The following is a 19,407-nucleotide window of genomic DNA, read 5'->3' as shown; positions in this document are numbered from 1 at the left end:
ATTAAAGTTCTTCTACCTGCAACCTGGAGTCCTCAGTTCCAAGGGGCTGGGCTATTATCTCCTGCTATTCTGAGCATCCTGAAATATGAATGACACCGGGTGAATGCGTGCGACAGTTCAAAGGGGAACAGGAGCATTAGCAGAGCATGTTTCAAGCAAGGAAACCCTTTCCTGGCACCAGTTAAAGGTTGCATAACCACATCAAGTATGTCTTATTTATTACTGTCGCGTTAAACGCTCAACTTGCCTTCGGATCACAGATTACTTGGCATCCTGTGACTGTTCCAACTCTGTGGCCGGTTAGTGAACTTTACCTCTTGCAGATGACAACCATTTAGGAAAAAGAAATCTTTATTTTATATTTTTTTTTGTATACTTGTACACAAGTAAAATAAAATGCATATCTATATATACTGCAATCTTGTGGAGAAAAAGGCAGCATTCTTTAACAAATGCTGCCCGTAAACATGGCGTGATGGAATGAATACAGAAAAACTGCAATATTCATAAACATAGGATTAAAACAGCATCAAATTCATTACCTCTGCAAATGGGAACCTGCAGTATTGTTCAGTGAGATGTCAAGTTACAAACAGATTTTAGACATTCTTTTCAGAGCATTTCTTACACTTTTTTTTTTTTTTCCTGTAAATAAACCATATTTCTTTACCATCTGCTGTAGTAAAAGCTGCTTTGGGGCAAGTGCAGTTCCGAAGACCAAAGGTATAATTCACAGGTTTCAGGACAAATAAATTATGTACATCTTGGCGTTTGTCTTTGTTTGTTTTTGATTTGTGGTTTTTGTTATAAAGGCATCCAGTTAAGTTTTGTGTAACAAAGCTCTCTCAGGGTGGATGGTAGTTCTGCTTTTGTCTGCAATGTTTATGGAGGTCAGCAAAAGTCTCGTATTAAAGTGTCATCAACCCAGGAAAAGAGTTTTAGCAGAATAACAGTAAGCTCCACACCAAGGGGGGGATCAAAAGGCTTAGGCTGAGCTGTAACGTGGAGCTGTTTCCTGGCTGGGTGAGGCGGCACTGGGCCTTTGATCTGTTCTTTTTAGAGCAGCCCTGCCTCTTTTTGGTTGGGACTGTGGAAGGTTCAATAGGCTCTGGAAATTCTGGTCTCAACTTGGTCAATGGAGGGTCTACAATGCTGGGGAAGGTCCCAAAGGGGGAATCGTTTATCTGCTTGTTGCTGCCATTTTTGGAACGGTCCGTCTCTACGTACTTGGTTTTGGACATGTTCTCCTTGTCCTTGAGAGGGTTGTTGGAGGATGGCCGGCTGCTGTGGGAAGAAGGACCTGCCTTGCCTTTAGCTTCATAAATAAAAGACTTATCTGTTTCTGGGTGGCAGCACTTGGAGGAGCCGTCGTGGGAACTGAGAGGGGGGATCCCAGTTGGCAGTTTACCAGATCTGGTCTTAGTGCTAAAAACACTTGTTCGTATCTGGTTGTAGGAGTCGACGATGCATCCTTCCAGGTCAGTGCTCTGCAGCCTCTTGAGGTCTCTCCCTGCCAAGCGGGGGGGAAGGTGGCACTCGAGCTCTGAAGATGATCCTTTAAACTGCTTAAACCAATTCCAGAGCGAGCGAGCCTGGCAGTCACAGATCCACTGGTTGCCGTTCAAGCGCAGGTACTGAAGGGACACCAGGGGAGCCATGGTTTCCCCCGTCAGCACGGTCAGGTTGTTGTTAAACAGATACAAGGTCATCACTTTCCCAAGGTCATGAAAAGACCGGTGGTGAACCAGGCTGACCCTGTTCTGGTGCAGCAGCAGCCGGTCAAGGTTGATTAGCCCTCGAAAGACATTCTCTGACAAGCTCTTGATTTTGTTACCGTGCAAGAACAGGTAGGTGAGGTTTGCAAGATCAATGAAGGTGTCATCCAGCAGATTCTGAAGTTTATTATCCTGAAGGTAGAGATATTGCAAGGAGAACAACCCTCTAAAAAGCCCTGTGGAGAGCTCCAGGAGCCCACAGCGATCCAGGTGTAAGGTGTGGAGGTGAACAAGACCCCGGAAAGTGACAGGGTTGATAGATTTCAGGTTCGTGTTGTCACTGAGATCCAACTCCTCCAGTTTGCTGAGCCCATAGAAGGCTCCAGGCTCAATTAGGCTGATGTTGTTGGAGTGGATCCAGAGAATTGTCATGTTGCGGCAGGAGGTGAAGCTGGTGGACCTCACAAGGGTTATCTTGTTGTTGTGCAAGAAGATGCGCTGGCTCTGGATGGGTATCTCCGTGGGGATTGCTGTCAGTCCTTGCTGCTGACAACTTATTGTAATCTTCGGTTCACTGTAGCACACACACGCCCCGGGGCAAGACTCCACTTCTGACTGGATGTTCAAGCAAAGCACCAAAATCAGCAGTTTGCTTCCTAAAGGATAACAAAAATAGTATGCAAATTAAGCAGGGTTATGGGAGAATGCTTTTCTTTGCAACTAATAGATGAGCCTGAAAATCACCCTTCTAAGTGCATTGCCACTAACCACAAACAACATATGCCAGCGGAGCCAAACAATTAAAATGCAGAATTAAAAATGCTCTATCACTCAACACAAGAGATAAAATCAATACACACTTGTAGTGGCAAAGTCTGAGCACTTCTCAGCCTTTCACTCTTTCACTCAGGCCTCTGACTTCGGTGGCGAAAGAAAGCCACCATCATTATGTATTTGCATCATGGGTCCTGGATGCACATCTAACATATGGCCTATTGCAAAGAGCTTACCTCTGAGCAAAGGAGCTGTCTTCAAGGGGGATGTTTTTCTCTGCCACAGGCACATTTAGAACACTTCAGCTTATAGGAAAGCATCTGCCCAGCTGTGGCTGATGCTTGCAGCCACAGGGCTGTACTAAGCAGCTCTGCATCCCATTCCAGCAGTGCCACCAGCTCCTTCCTTTTCCAGATCATTGAACAACTCTCCAAACCAAGCAGGTGTCTCCAGATTGCACCCAAAATGTGAGATGGCAATGTGTCTTTTGCAACTTTCCGGGAACAATTCAGGACTGATCTAGTCTTCCTGCAAGGAGTAACTGTGAAAGGTTCCCCGAATAACTTACAGGCCAACCTGCCTGTAGAGGTCTCAGGTACGCGCATCCTTTCCTTCTCTTGGTCAGACCTTTATGCCACATATTCTTCCTTCTGTTCCTCTCTCCTCTTTTTAATCCTTTCAATCTGCGGCCACTGAGGAAGAGGAGAAAACAACATGTTTTTCCACAGAGGGCAGTGCTGTTGTTGGAGGAAATCATGTGCAGTGTTTGATTCAGGGATTCCTCCAAGGTTGCAAGGCACAAGTAGTTTCCATGTGCCCCAAGCATGCAGGCAGCCCATTGGGGTCGAAGAGCCCTGGAGAGGAATATTTTCCATGGTGATGATCACCTGCTTCCCCAGGAGCAGGACTGCATAGGAATCACGAGAAAGCATTTTGATTCACCACATTCACCAGCTCCATCCGGGATGCTGTGAAAGGGCCTGGAGAAGGGACAGAGATGGGCAGAGGCTGTGCACCAGCATCTTCTGAAAGGGAACCTGGAGGGAACCTCCAGCTGAGACACCTGCACATGGACCTGTTGTTTCCTACCTATGGAGGGGTAGTCAGGAAGAAAAGCAGCTTCAGCAATGCTTTACCAGCAATTAGCACCAAGTAATTAGATTGCTTCCTGTAAACTGCAGACAGGAGCTAAAACGAATGGGCAGCAACAGAAGCAGCAGGAGGCTCCATTTGTGAAATACCACATGTGAGCAGGGACATGTGTGTCTCCTTCCCCGCTCATCACAGTATCTCTGGTAAAAAGAGCACGTTTCTCCAGCCCAGGAACCACAGCAGCTTCCCCTCTTCGCTCTTGTGGGAGGTTGGTTTCTTCTTTGAACGACTGAGAATACTGTTCAGGCATGTTGATGCCTTGTTACACCTTCAGGTAAAAGAGTGGAGCTCAAAAGGCAGGTGGAAAAGGACAATGATGCAGAATGGGATAAACTGGGGAGACTGGAGAGAGCCTGACTGCATCCAGCCACGTGTACACTGTGCAGCACATGGGGCCAGATCCTGGAGACAAGAAGCTGCATCTCATGGAAAAGCCTAAAAGGCAATTGCACGGCTAATGAAACCACATCATCTCTGCACTAAAATAGCAACTTCAAACCCCAGTGATAACGGATTAAATCATACGGAAATCTCACCAAACTCTTTACTGAAGCAAGAACAAAAGGTACTGGAGAACCCAAGGATGGAAAGTCACTTTTCTGCAATATGGGATCCCAGGCTTGAGCTTCATTCTAGTCAAAAAAACTCACTGTGTGCAGCTAATAAATCTGTGGTGATCCAACAGTCCAATATAAGCGGGAGACTTCTAGATCTCATAGTCCACATGGGAGAAAAAATAACAGCTCAGCACACAGAGATAATTTGAGCCTGATATTATTAGCTGCTGAGCAACCCTGGAAGGCAGTGTGTTGAGTGCAGTATTATGACACATCCTGGCTGGCATGTCATGTTTTGACATATCACGTCCCATTGTATGGAGCAAAGTAACACGAGACAACTGAAATTCCCTGCTGGAAACATGTCACACCAAGAGGAGCCTCCTGGGAAATCAAAACAATGCTGGCAACCCTCTGTCCTGCACGATTCCTCTCCATCTGATAACAAAAACCTGTAGCCAGAGAAACAGGACTTCCTACAGCCTCTTTCTCCAGTGTCATGATTCAGATGATGGTGGCCGGGGTGGCACCGGAGCAATGGGATTCACCTCACTATGCAACAGCACCCACTCCAGCAGAACAGCACCCGGAAGCAGAGACCACTGCAAGCTCCATGGCTTTTCCCAGCTGATCCTCCCTGCCCTGGCCATGCCACAGGAGCTACAGCCTCCAGCCCAGATGCATCCTACATGCCTTATAACTATGTGACACGTTCGCAGTGGAGTGAACGCGAAGAACCATTCCTGTGCGAGAGGAATCACGATGACAACACTCGTGTTCCAGCACCAGCCAGGGGAGGCAAGTGCATAATAATTATGTGTATACACGGGGAGAGAAAGAGAGAGCACAAAGCAGCTGGCCGAGAAGAAGCCGTGCATATAAATACTACCCTGCCCTGTGCCACCCCCTCCTGACAGCCATGCTCCTGCATCCTCTGCATCACTTCATTGCTGTGCTCCAACCGCTCACCACCAGCCCTTTCCTATGAACAGAGCAAGGTCCTGTCCCAGCTCCTGAATGTGTGCAGGGCTCGAGGCATGCTACAACACCTCCCCAGCACAGAGGAGCAGAAGGAAAGGGGCAAATCCTGCTCCACTCTGAGACGTACATTTTCTTCTCCTGCTGCCACTGTCTCTGAGGCTGCTGGGAGCTGTGAGTCAGTGGCACTGATAGCCAGCTGCCAGCCGAGCAGCACAGGGAAATTAATTACAGGCAGGGCTGGCCTGTGTGCTTTAATTAGGGACCTGGTGTTCACGAGCTGCTCAGATTAGCTCCTTCCACCAGAGACAGTTACTGTCAATCATCCCACAAAGCCTCTTTCCAGTTAGTTTCCTGCCGTGCAGCTCAAGCATGTTCTGACTGATCCATAACAAGGCTCAGCACCCAGCAGTCATCAGAGGGCTCCCAGCTGGCTCAGGACCTCAATCACATGCAGGAATGGGTGCAGTCCACAGAGCCTTGGGAAGGCAAGGTGACCTGTTCTTCCCAAGCCAGGTGCCAAGTGACCACTTTAGGACAGGGATGAGCAGAAGGCAGGGTCCTGGGACGAAAGGTTGCTAAGACCTGGCATCAAGCTATGTTAACACAGACACAGTTTTAGGATGGTTTGCAGTGCAGGAGAGCTTCTTCCTGTCTGCCTGGAATATACACCCAAATTTTCACTTTCTCTGACCCTACACCAAGACCTGCAAGGTTGAGACATGTCAATGGTATCACTGCCCTGTGCTCCTGGAGCTGGAGCCCATCAGTTGGAAACAGGCACCTGTTTTGGGGCCCAGTATCACAGAATCATAGAACTGTTTGGGCTCATCCAGCTCCAACCCCTGCCACGGGCAGGGACACCTTCCACTAGAGCAGCTTGCTCCAAGCCCCTGTGTCCAACCTGGCCTTGAACACTGCCAGGGATGGGGCAGCCACAGCTTCTCTGGGCACCCTGTGCCAGTGCCTCAGCACCCTCACAGGGAAGAGCTTCTGCCTCAGAGCTCATCTCAGTCTCCCCTCGGGCAGGTTAAAGCCATTCCAGTCAGATGCCACAAAGCAAAGCACAGACCCAAGCCCCTTTATGCTGCAGCATGGTGTGGAGCATCACTTCACTGAGCCTCCTGCTCTATCACAAAGCTGGGGCTATAACACAATGGAAGGAGCTGGAGCACTGACCTGGTGACTGTGTTGCACATGTGTGTACAACCAGACGCCCCAGCATCCATGAACTGGGCACCCAGGTACAAAACCAGGAGCTCCATCTTCTTCCATTGTCCTCCTCACCTCCTCTTGTTCCTCCCCTTTTCTGATGACCTCTTACTTTTCATTCTCATTTCCTCCTTTACAACCACCACGTCACAGGGCTCATCCAACTGAGGTGAAGGCAGCACCCAGACAAGCCAGTCCATTCCCAGAGGGCCTGGGGCACAACCTGGCTGTGCCCAGAGCCTTTACAATGTCCTGTACACCATGCAGCAGCTTGTTTCCCTTGGCAAAAAGCAGAGGGAAAGGATGAAGCCCTTGAGAGGGTAGTCAGGTAAAGATCACACAGAGATAGCTTAAAGCTGTCCAGAAATAGCACGAATGCCATGGGCTCCTGCTCTTCTTGGGAAGCACCAAGTATCCATGATGCTGAGGGCTCCCAGCATCAGGATGCTGCCCTGAATGGAGAGATCAATGCCCTGGTCTGAGGGCAGATGACAAGAATCCAGAGGACCTGTGCAGAAAGAGCCAAGCTCTTCCACAGTCTGGTTGGCAGAAGCAAACTACATCGCTTGTTTTCCTGGAGTCCTGGTTCATCCCCGGCTGTGGGCTCCTTCCCTTTCCAGGCAAAAGACTCCCTGTAAATACATGCCAACCTTTCTCCCAGGGGGGAGCTGCAGCATCCTTCCATCAACCTGCCAGATAGATCCACCCGGAGCTCTGCATATACAGTGTTCTCTACCACCACTGCCAGATGACTGATGCCAGACCCTCCACTGCCTGCAGGACCCAACCTCAGTGCCCATCCCTGAGAAAAAGGGTCTTGGCATGACACCCATTCCATCCTTTCCCAGACAAGAAGCCATCCCACCCCTTCCAGAACGTGATGAAACATTAACTGTTAATAGTTCCAGTCAAAAGCAAAAGATGAAAGAAAACCCCATACCTGGAACCTTCAGTCCCTCCAAAACTTTGGCTTTGAGTTTAGCATTTATTCCTCCAGAGCTTTCTTAAAAGCCAGAAACCTCCTTCAGTCAAACTGCCGCACTTCCCCTTTGCCATCTCAGAAGTGTTATGACTCATGGAACTGGGAAGCAATTAAAGTGGGTCCATTATCTGTCTTTCCACTGGTCCCCTGTGCGATCGCATTGTCAAACATGGCAATTAGAAAGAAAAGGCTCTGGGGGCCTCTAATAGATGCTTTGCAAACTTTGTAAGAGGCCAAAACAAAATGCAATTTTCAGCAGTTTGCAGAGCCGTGGCCTTTCTCTGCTGCTCTGCACTTGTCTCGATTGATTTGGAGATATTATAATGTGCCTTTCCTACAGTGGAGGGTCAATAATAATTTGAATTCTCTCCTGGTTGGACATAAAGGGAGCACTTTACAATACAAGGCATTTTGCTGATGCACACAGCATTCTGCCTTTGTTTATAGTACAGAGAGTCTCGAGCTGCTTAATTCCCTGTTCTGAATGGGTACTGTTTGAAATTCAGCACATGGCTTCAGCAGACACTGCAAAGCAGCTTCAGTGTCTGCTGCTTTATCCTGTGACCAAAGGTGGGTCTGTGTGCGCGAGCCTGTGAGTGCCAAAAGGAACTTCAATGCATTTCAAGCTGAAGGAGAATTGAGAGGGGAAAGAGAAAGGAGAATTGGTTTGGATTAGTATCACCCCAGGGTGGAGTTTCCCTTTTGTAGCCTCCTCCCTCCTTCTGTGGCAGAGAGGAAGGATGGCTCGTGATGGTGCAGCTGGAGTGGCTTTAAGGGTGAGGAGGAGAGGAGTGATGCTCTGTCACTACACAGGCACCTGGGAGAAGCAACCACTGTTACAGCTCTGGGGAACTGAGGACCCAGGGTAGGTATGAACAGAGAAGGTCCCAGCTGAGAACACTCTGAGGTGTCACTGCAGCAAGGGACTGCAGCTCCGTGTCTGTTCCTGGGCACGCTCCAGGCTCAGGTGACTGCGTCAGCAGCTCATGGCCTGGAGCTCCGAGTGCCGGCTCACACCAGAACACCTCCACCTTGCTCCAGTGTCAAATCCCAGCTGCCTAAAAACAGGCGGCTAATTCCATCTGCGGGTCTGAGGTGCCAACAGGAGTGCTGGCAGAGTTGGCACAGCTCCTCCAGCAGACCTGTGCTCCTCTGGCAGCTGAAGTGTGCTCTGATATAAATCAGAGACTGGTTGGGTTGGCCTTTTCTGCAGGAATAGTCCATGTTTTTCCTTTAAGATCATAAGCTTTTCCCTTTAAAAGGTCAGAAGCTTTTCCCTTCCAGCTATGCAATAGATAGCTGGAAACAGGACAGATGGAAAACATGCAGATTTATTACATCTTACAAGAGAATAGCTGAAGATTCTGCCTCTGCTGATAGAAATGCCAGAATCTTAGTCCCACTAGGTGAGGTGGCAGAACAGAGCTGGCAAGAGCACTCACTGAAGAATGGCCTAGGATACCCATAAGGTTTTCCTATGCCTATCCATAAGAAACAGTGATAACTAGGTCAGCTTTTTAATGCCTAATAACCTCATATCAAAGATTCAAGCAAAGTTTATTTCTCTTTTATGTAAACCATTTTAAGGAGCATCTTTAGCCTGTGTGGATAGGTAGGGGTTACCAAGACCTTGTTTCTGTGAGCTACTGCTGCAGCTTGGCTGCTGGATCAGGAAGATGTCACTGCTTACAACCAGCTTACATTTTAAGACTTGGGCACAACTGTGAACTATGGTAATATTTCTGCTTGAAAGAAAGTGGATATTTGGGCACATGATTTGTTGCAGCGAGGGGTTTCACGGTAAAATTCATAACCACAGACTAGATGGCAGATGCAATTCAGCATTTATAAATACAAAGTAATGTACACTGGCAAACAGCCCAGAGCCTTACCTAAACAAATAACATGAGCTATTGCCACTCAGCAAAGTGATCCTGGGGACTTTGTGGAGGGCTCTCTGAAAAGCTCAGCCTGGTGCTGAATGATAACAGGCACAGTGCAGGAGCTGCAAGGGACAGAGCAGGACATCTGAACCTCTCTGCATGAGTCCATGCTGCAGTTGCATCCCAAATGTCATCCTCCCACCCCTACCATGAAGAGGATCTGGAAAAGATGCTGAGAAGTACAGCAGAAGTGTCTAGAGCAGCTTCCATACAATGACCTAGGGCTTGGAGAAGACCTTCTAGGGTGGAAAGAAGGTTCTCTGTCGTAGAGACAGGAACATTCTGCTGAAGGCAGGTCCTGTGTCACTGTTTGCCTGGGGCGTGGGGACTATGCCAGCGCAATGTTCACACCATTTAGTTTTGCCTTTCCTTAAGCATCTGCTTCTGACCCGTGCTGGACCACCCCAAATGGTCCCTGTCCGACTCCCTGCAGCTTTCCCACGTTCCTGTTATAACAAGGGCTTTTCTTTTCCTCATTCCCTGGCCTCACAGGGCATTACTAGGCTGTAATAATTCATATTAGTGTTATTGTTATACAGGGACCTATGACTCCACTGTTTAAATCCCTTGATATTTTCTCCTATGAAGGTTTCTTGTGACCTTTTCTTTGAGATGCTTTCACACCTCCATGACTTGCAGCAAACCTTTGAAATTCAGCAGGAGGAAAACCCTCTGGCTACAGAAGAGAGGGGGGCTTTTTATTATTAAATTCATATTCAAATTGGCTGAAATATAAACCGTTAACTGTCACCTTTTCCTTTCTCTTCCTGATGTTGCTGAGGGAAATGCTGGCAAAGCACCAGCAATATAACCCTGCCCAAATGTTGTTAGGCTAAATCCATGCTGCTGCCAAAATGCTGGGAGCGCTGGAGAGTCCCTGGCAGGGATGGGGCCAGGAGCTGCTTTGGCACGTGCCCATGAATGGATGGAGCTGCCCTGCTTCAGGTTTGTGCTGCACTCAGCTCACGTAATGAGTCATGCAGCTCAGCCTGAAGCACTGCTGAAGAAGCAGCATTCAAAGCCCTCTGGAAGTTTGTGAGGGTGGATTCTAAGAGTTGCACATGACATAACTCCTTTTACCTTCTTCCCTTAAACATATCCTCACAATATTAAGTCCAAAAATCATGTTAAGGGAGCATGACTTAGGTGGAAAAGACAAATGCCCAGAAGTTCAGAAATGTCACATGTATTGCCTCCATTCCCTGCCTGGATGCATCACGGAAATGACCTTTCATTTCTGACCACACACGGTATTTTTTCTGCCGAAATCCTGTGTCGTTCGTGGTAGAGGCTGGATATACCAAAGAGTAGGGCTATTTGACGATGTACTGCCACAGGGACTGAAGAGCATCACAGTCCCAAAGGTTAATGGAACTGGATGTAGTACCAGAGCATGTGGCCATACTTACAGAAGTTAGGGGTTAGGTTCAGGTGCCTAAACGTTCTGTATGCTGGGCAGCTTTCAGAGGAGCATGAGCAGCAGGTCAGGGAAGGGCTTCTCCCCTGCTACTGCGCTCTGGGGAGACCCCCCTGCAGTTCTCAGATCTCAGGCAGAAGCTCTTCCCTGTGAGGGTGCTGAGGCGCTGGCACAGGGTGCCCAGAGAGGCTGTGGCTGCCCCATCCCTGGCAGTGTTCAAGGCCAGGTTGGACACAGGGGCTTGGAGCAAGCTGCTCTAGTGGAAGGTGTCCCTGCCCGTGGCAGGGGTTGGAGCTGGATGAGCTTAAAGGTCCCTTCCAACCCAAAGCATTCCATGACTCTATGATCACCTGTGATACTGCCACCACTCAATCCTCATACTGTGAAGAACGAGGTGGGAAGATACAGGCTGTGAATCACAGCTAGCTCCTACAGAAGTTAGTATTATCTGTGCCATATCTGTAAAACATCAGGGACAAACAGGTCTCCAGAGGAAGTAAACTTTGGTTCCCGAGATGACTTAGATCTTCTGTGGAGGCCAAAGGAATGCTTTGAAACACCATTACTAAGAACAGAGTTTCCTGCATATCCAGCCCTGGTGCTGGTGACAGCACCAAGTGCGAGTGACTCATAGAGAGGAGAGGTAAAGCTCCAGATGGCATTTACACCCGCTCCCCCAGCCATCTGGGACTGCACCCCACCTCGCAGCTGCAGTCCCACCAACACATCGCCAGCACTGCAAGTGCCCCATTGCATCAGGCAACGTTCTGCTTGGTTTCCCTCTACAATGGTGCTTGTCTCAGCTTTTGCTTACAGACCCAGCACCTGCAGATGATTTGGAGTGGAGGAGTGAAGCCCAGGAAAGAGCCTAGGAGGAAAAGCTGCTCCAGTAGTTTCCCATGACCTCAGTCTGGTTGTCTGCATGGACGCAGACAACCCTTGCAGCTGAAGGAACATCTCAGGAGCTAACGCCCCAGGCAACGCAAGCCGGACAGGGAGAGCAAGAGCATTTTAATTTCAACTTTAGACACAAGCTCTTTTTCAAAGAGCAGCCCGAAGTGAAGACATGAGAGCAGACACAGATCACTGAGGATCCTATTCCTTTACCCTGCTCACCACATGATGCTCTCCTTTCTGAGCCTGGCTGACCAGAGGTCTCTAACCACCCCTTAAGTTGTCACCCTGAGCAGTGGAGTAGCAGAAAAGTAAGGTCTCTACCATGAAGCTGCCTTACAGCAAGCTCTGTGGTGCTGAAACAGGGCACTTCCCAGTGCTCCCCTGCACTCCTGACCCTTCCATGCAGGCAGTGGGACAGAGCCCAGCCTAAGATCCCCTCTGACTCCTTTCCACTGTCTCTCCTGGCACCCCTCCCAGCAGCCTGGCATGCATCCCTGCCACGTTCCCAAGGCTCATCCTTTCATTCCCTGATAAAAGCTGGGACTGATCTTTAATAAGTGTGCAAATTCAACTGCCGCTGTCTCTATCGAGTGCCGGCTTTGTCTCCATTGCGGTTTCGGCATTAGACATGCTTGCCTGCCCTTCTGCAGCAATCTCATCCGCTCTCAGCAGATAAGACACAAACATCCACGACTCTATAAACATGTTTTCCTGAGCTGTGCAGCCTCTGTGAAGCTAAGCCAGAATACAATAGGACACTGGTGATACACTCTGCTGTTTGCATGGAAGTCAGGAAGCGAGCAATGGGGAAAAGATCCCAGCCTGCAGCTGAGGCAAAGCTTGAGCCTCACTGAAGGCAGCAGCCCCTCGTACCTGGCTGAGCTGCCCACGTCTCTTACAACACCCACCTTGGGTTCAGACATCCCATAGTTCAAAACCAAGGATTTGCACCAGATCTCCATGCTGAAAGCCCTTGGTTCAACTCCCAGCCTTTGGGTCTCATTACAGCCAGAGCAGATTACAGCTCCTTCCTGCTTTTTAATCAAGGTAGATGAAAACTCCCTATTCAGACTCTGCCTTTCGCTCTTTATTCAGAGATCGTGTTCATCCATTTCACCACTACAGGGCATTAAATGTTCATAATCACCTGTTACCCAGTATGGCCCTTAAATCAATTTTAGAGCCGCTGCCCTCGAGCCGGCAGTCTCCCAGCCTGACGAGTGGCCTACATTCCACGCTCGGAGATGGATGAGCGAGCATTTAGCTGTATTAAAATTCATGTTGTTTCAATGTTAGCAGTCTACCAAGCAATTGCCATTGCCCTGCATTAGGGACTTGCCTTCATCATTATTTATCATAGCCAAATTTGAGTTGGCTGCGAACTTTACGGGCGACTAATTTATAGATGTTTTCTGGATCATTTATGAAACTTGTGAAATACATTGGGGTGAAAGCTGAGTCCTGCACAGCCACCGTGCACGCAGCTTGCTCAGCAGTGATGCTCCAACAACAGTCACATTCTGAGAGCTTTTAGCTGCCTGTTTCTTTATCCATTTAATAGCTCTCCATTGATTGTATAGATGGTATATTTTCAACCAAGTAGATCAAGCGTCCAAAGTCTATATTACGAAAATCCAGATACATGAGCAGAAACTGTTGGGATTTTGGTCCACATCCAATACACAGAGATGTTAGTTCATGCCTGGGGCTTGTTGGCATTGTGGCAATATGATTAATAAATAATAGTGACAGCAGTATCTTTAAAAACACTGTCAGAAAAAACTGAGAACTCAACAGGGTTCAAGAATACTTTCTGGGAAATCTACCAGTTGAAATTAATGGTATTTCTATACCTTTGATCTGTAGCTTTGTTAACATTTCCTTTTTCTCCCGCAGCACTGGGATCGACCTGAGCAGCCTCTCCTCACCTCCTGGGCTTTCCTGCATGCTGATTTAAAGCAGTGATGGGCACTGGCCTTCCCTGCCTCTGGGACTCCCCTGGTTTTCAGATGTTGAAAACCAATTGGGACCTTGTCATCTAGTTCTGACAGCACTCCCATGCACGCTCCTTATGAAGCAGCTTGCACATCCACCTACGGCTGGATTACTGTCACTCTCCACAAACCACTCCTGACGGATGGGGTCTCACCTCAGCTGGGCGTCCCTCTCTGGAGATGCTACTTCACAGCCTCCACAGGCAAGTTGCTTAAGGATCATTCCAGGGAAAACAAAAGATTCCCTTAGCACTGACTCTGACAGACTCGTTTTTCTCCAGGACCACTCTAGTTAATACCATTCTACCACTGCCCTGTCAAACCAAACTTCCTTTTAGTCTTCCACAGCAGGCAAGGTAGGCACTGGTGTCCCACTGCTGGCCGTGTCTGAGAAAGAGATGTTGTAGCGACACATTTTACTTCAGCCCCTGAAGCATCTTATTTAATTAAAAGAACCAAACCATGAAGCTTATTGAAGGCAATCTTCATCCTATAGCGTGGACCTGCAGATCTCCACAGAGACACAAACCTCACACCTTGCCATTCAGCCACTCCATGCAGAGCAGTTTTAGTGCAGCAGGACTAATTTCCCCTAAGTGGCTATTAATATTTCATGGCACTAAGTGAACTTTTTTCCATTTCATTTGCTATCTCTATTTGTTTAATTCACCCCCTTCAGCACTGGGTGGAGACCAAAGGACCAGCTGCTGATTTGGGGGAAATATGAATCAAGTTATCAGAGGAATTATATTAAAGTGAAAAAGGGAAGAGATTCATCAGATTATGAATAGAAAAATACATCAGAATCACAAACATGCACCTGGGAAGCTCAGTGCTGCAGAATAACCCTGAAGTTCAGAGCAATAACATCAGGCATCAAAATGGCACCTGATAAGAAACACATTTACAAGCAGAATATCCCACTTTGTGCAGCCTGAGAAAAGCTCATCCCAACATATTCACTGTTACTTTCGTTCGGATTCCTCACACTTGATGGAAACCAAGGAAAGAGAGGAGTAAATCTTGTGGATTTGAAGACACAAAAAAATCACTCCTCATTTTCTCCTGCTCTCTTTTCCCTGCCAAAGTGAAAGCAAACTCTCTTTTCTCTAGGGAAATAGCTTGTGCAACTTCTGACAGGAGCAAGGACAAGGAAAACAAACCCTGACAGTTCCAGCAGGCACTATCCAGACCACGTGGTTCAAAACAGTGTGCTTTGTGCCAGCTTTGGCATACAAACCTCTTCAGTGCTGTCACATCCCAAAGCCAGAACTCCACAGAAACTGCCCAACAAACCACCTCACCCCAGCAAACCCCCTCCAGCCCTGGGTGAGGAGCAGGCTGGGGATCTCACATGGGGAAACCACAAATGCTTCGGAGTAAAGCTAGGAATGTCAGTCTGTGCTTTTCTTATCCATGGCAGGGGCTGGAACTGGATGACCTTTAAGGTCCCCTCCAACCAAACCATTTTGTGATTCCATGGTTCCAATGATGCTGTCTCTGCCTTCCCTCCCCTGGGGATTTATTTTTTTTAAGATGTAGCATTAAGCAAACTGAGACAATCTCACCTTGATTCCAAAAGGCTCCTGCATTTCAACCTTCATCCTCATGGAAACCTACTCCTACCCAGGATTTAGATGCTACTACTTCTGCTTCAGCACCCTTGGCCTCTGGCTTACTACTTTCCTTTTCAGATGTTATTGGGGTGACATCCCTTCACCCTACCTTTTGCTGAGAAAACCATCCCAAACAGCTTCCTCTGTTGGACAGCTTGGTGAAACCAGCACCATGCAGCAGTGCATGTAACAAGCAGCAGCAGCCTGACACACCAAGCAGCTGGAGAAAGCACACAGAGCAAATCAGGCTGACAGCAAAGTAAACTGTGGACAAATTCTTCACTGAGTGATAAAATGCCAGCTCAAGGAAGGGTGTCTTCCAGTGCTTCGAGGACCATCTTATGCTGTTAGCAAAGGAGGATAATCTGCTTGACTTTGCACCACTTCTATCCTGATCTCTGCTGCTGTGTATACCCATCATAGAATCATAGAATCATAGAATAATTAGGGTTGGAAAGGACCTTAAGATCATCTAGTTCCAACCCCCCTGCCGTGGGCAGGGACACCTTACGCTAAATCAGCTTAGTACTTCTGCCTCAGAGCTCAGCTCAGTCTCCCCTCTGGCAGGTTAAAGCCATTCCCCTTGGCCTGTCCCTACATCCCTTGTCCCAAGCCCCTCTCCAGCTTTCCTGAAGCCCCTTCAGGCACTGGAGCTGCTCTCAGGTCTCCCTTTCAGGAGCCTTCTCTTCTCCAGGCTGACCCAGCCCAGCTCTCTCAGCCTGGCTCCAGAGCAGAGCTGCTCCAGCCCTCGCAGCAGCTCCATGGCCTCCTCTGCACTCGCTCCAGCAGCTCCACGTCCCTCTTGTGTTGGGGGTCCCAGAGCTGGATACCTTCCTCAGCACCTTCTGGATCTTTATTCTTCCCGGGTCATAGCATCCTTTGCTGAAGCCACTTTCTGTCCCTCATCCTTAAGATAATGCTTTCGGAATCCCTAAATCCCCTTTTTTTAAAAAATATTCCAGCTCTTTTCCTGGCAGCCTAGAGGTCACCTTATTTTTTTTCCATTCCCAAATGTATGGCTTGACATTTGCTAATGATAAAATCCAGCAGCTATTTTTTTCTCCTCTCGTCTTGTGTGTTTAAATCCTGCTGAAGGTGATGCATGCCTCTTAGCCCTCCTGTTAGTTGCTGGTGCCCAGAGGCTATTATCAGGGAACCGGCTAATCCTGGATTTGGAACATCCCCCTGGGGTTTCCAGTGACGGGGTAGGGGGGCAGTCTGCTGGCTGGGTTTATTTAAAATCACTGCCTGAACTGATATCAAACAAGTTCAATGTCCTCCTGTCCATCTCCCCTAGGACTCTGGCCAGTTCCCATAGCACAGCACCCCCCTATCTCCATCTGGCATAAGCCAGCTTGTGCCCAGGCAGCCAAGAAGCCCCCAGCATCCTGGCCTGAATCAGCACCAGTGCGGCACCAGGGCGAGGGCAGGGATTGTGCCCCTGCACTGGGCACTGCTGAGGCTGCACCTCGAATCCTGTGTTCAATTCTACAACAGAGACATTGAGGTGCTGGAGCAGGGCCAGAGAAGGGCAGCGGAGCTGGTGCAGGGCCTGGAGCACAGAGGGGTGATGGGGAACGGCTGAGGGACCTGGGGGGTTCAGTCTAGAGAAGAGAAGGCTCAGGAGGGACCTGATGGCTCCCTACAACTGCCTGAGAGGAGGATGGAGCCAGGAGGGGCTGGGCTCTGCTCCCAAGGAACAAGGGATGGGACAAGAGGAAACGGCCTCAAGCTGCCCCAGGGCAGGTTTAGATGGAGCTGAGGAACAATTCCTGCCCCAGAGGGTGCTCAGGCATTGGAACAGGCTGCCCAGGGCAGGGCTGCAGTCACCGTCCCTGCAAGTGTTCACACCCCATGGAGACGAGGCCTCAGTGCCATGGGGCAGTGGTGGCCTTGGCACTGCTGGGGAATGGTTGGACTGGATGAGCTTAAAGGGCTTTTCTAACCTGGCTGGTTCTGTGATTCTGTGACTCCGTGATTCTAGGGTGAGTGAACCAGCCACAGTGGCCGGTTGCTGGGGCAAGGGTAGCAGTTCTTGAGCTCAGTCACCTGTGCAGCTGATGGCACATAAATTCCCTTGCTCCCCTACCAGCTTGAGGGTGCACTCTTCCATCTCCATGTGCTGATGGACCTCAGCATGCAGGCGTTTGCTTGGCCAGCTGATTATGGAGAGGCTTTCGGCAGTGCCTGTTGCTGTACAATTGTTTCATCCATAAGCCCAATGTGGTGAGAAACTCTGTTGTATCCCCCCAACATCTGACTTGAGGCAGAGACCTGCACCTTTACCTCCAGTTGGCTGGGCAAGGCAGGCAGATGGACAACACACACCACAGCATCAACCACCTCACTCCTGACACGCTCCATGTAACTGCAAGTCATACTGGATTGGAGGAACAACTACTGCTGGCTGAAAGATCCCAGTTGAAGCTTAATGTTAACTGGTTGATATATGGAGAGGAGGATGTGTACTGTGATAGGCCATTGGGACTGCTATTAGACCCAGACTCATTAGGCACTCTCATTAATGATCTAGATGAGAATGGGAGAATATAGCAGGTTAATTAAATTTGCCCCTACTGAGCTGGAGAAGCTTTCAGCATTAGTGGGGAGAAATAAATGACAGGGAGGGCTGTGGAAAAAAAAATGTCAGATTGATAAAGGCTTGAGAAATGCAGCTACTTCTGGGGAAAATGATCAGCCTTCCAACTAATCAGTGCGAAGGGAAAGACTATAGAGAAAAGAGCCATATCTGAGGAGCTGCCAGAGAGCTGCAAGATGATGGCTCATAATGAGAGAAGGGAAGGTGGCTTACTTGGGAGTGAATTTTTACTCTGTGTTTGCATTGCTGAACCTTTGATCTAGCTTGGGGCTCCTGGAAGCTATCAAAAAGAATACAGTTGTTATTATTGATCGCCATTACAACAGCTCTTAAGTTCTCATGCTCTTCCTTATCCAAAACACCAAGAAATTTATGGAAGTAGCAAAAGAAAGACCATTATCCAGAGGTGAACTTGAGGGACTAGCTCTGTGCACAGGCTGAAATGTCTTAATTATGTGTCATAAGGGCTGCAGAATCCCAGGAGAATACAGAAGGAAGCAGAGTAGCACCATAAATTAACTGAGCTGAAGGAGGAGCAACTGCGCTTCTAAGGACTAGAGCAAGGCTCATCCGCAAGGAGATATGGGAAGACCACAGGGGAAAGCATGTTGTCTGTCCTCTCTATTTCAAATTTGAACTTCAGAAATGAGCTGTGCAATGACCGGCTACCCCACGTGGTCAGGTTGGTACACATGTGAAGGCAGAGCCGCAGAAAGCCAGTGAACCAAACACATGCCAGGGCAAACCCAGGAAGGTTAAACAGAATCAGAAAGTTTTGGACAAAATAGTTCCCGCTCCATTTCTGTATTAGGGTGGAACAGAGCATCTAGATGTAAAACCATCACTCAGACCAGCACAGGACCGCAGGTCAGTGCTAATGGGCCTTCATTTTGTCATCTTTATGCAAGGGAAGGACATTCGGTGCTCCACAAAAAGGGTTCTTTTTAGGAGAAAACGTCTGGAGCAAAAGGGATATCAAAGCATCACCTTTTAGAGGTACAAATACTCCCAGGCCATGACAGAGGGATAAAAGTCCCTCACCCCAGCTCTGCTCCACACGAGTCAGAACTTCACAGGAATCTGTAACTTAACACAGCTGCAGTCCAAGTGGTCCGTGGAATGACAGCAATGAAAGTCAGGTCCCATGACACACACACTCCAGTGGGGAAGCAACTGTGAGACAAAGCTCTTTGAGAAAGAGGGAGACTAAGTGTACTTAAAACCATCTCTAAAGGGAGTAACTTCAAACAAGAGTGAGGTATTCAAGGCGAATGTGGAAGTCTGACCGCTGAAAACATCTACTGAAGAGCAGAGACAAGGCAACATGGCAAAAAAAGTGAAGGCTTCCTAGGAGCGTTAATGCACAAAACCAAAGCAATTCCTTCAATGCTGGCAAAATAATTTGTGCATGTTGGGAGGGACAGACCCCAGCTTCCAGAAGGATGGGAGCTTTTATGGCTGGAGGGGAGTTCGGCCATTCCTGAAGATTGAAACAGTACAAGGGAAGCCCACTGCTGAAAGATATTTACAAGAGACTGAGATGAAAATCTAAATGAGAGTTGAAAAGCACT

The 19,407-nt window shown here is 48.5% G+C and overlaps 1 protein-coding gene across 2 annotated transcripts in view; it reads right to left on the bottom strand.

Moving 5' to 3' along the window:
- Nucleotides 1–333: 333 nt before the first annotated feature.
- The window catches only part of RTN4R (reticulon 4 receptor), a 73,880-nt gene continuing 54,806 nt past the window's right edge, over nt 334–19,407 (bottom strand). Inside the window, exons 1-2 of one of the 2 annotated variants that reach the window (XM_062626071.1) lie at nt 2,726–4,110; nt 334–2,371 (exon numbers count right to left, since the gene is read on the bottom strand). In XM_062626071.1, the coding sequence (XP_062482055.1) occupies nt 939–2,371; nt 2,726–2,780 (1,488 nt within the window). In that variant the 5' untranslated portion in view covers nt 2,781–4,110 and the 3' untranslated portion in view covers nt 334–938. Of the gene's footprint in view, nt 2,372–2,725; nt 4,111–19,407 lie in introns of those variants that run through there. The other variant, XM_062626072.1, reaches the window with a different exon arrangement.

The sequence above is a fragment of the Pezoporus occidentalis genome, unplaced genomic scaffold (genome assembly GCF_034315485.1).
Source record: "Pezoporus occidentalis ecotype Australia unplaced genomic scaffold, CSIRO_AGI_Poc_V1 ctg289, whole genome shotgun sequence".
In the NCBI taxonomy this organism is placed as follows: Eukaryota; Metazoa; Chordata; class Aves; order Psittaciformes; family Psittacidae; genus Pezoporus; species Pezoporus occidentalis.
The sequence above is the reverse complement of the archived record's forward strand: the minus strand, read 5'-3'. Positions and strand labels throughout refer to the sequence as shown.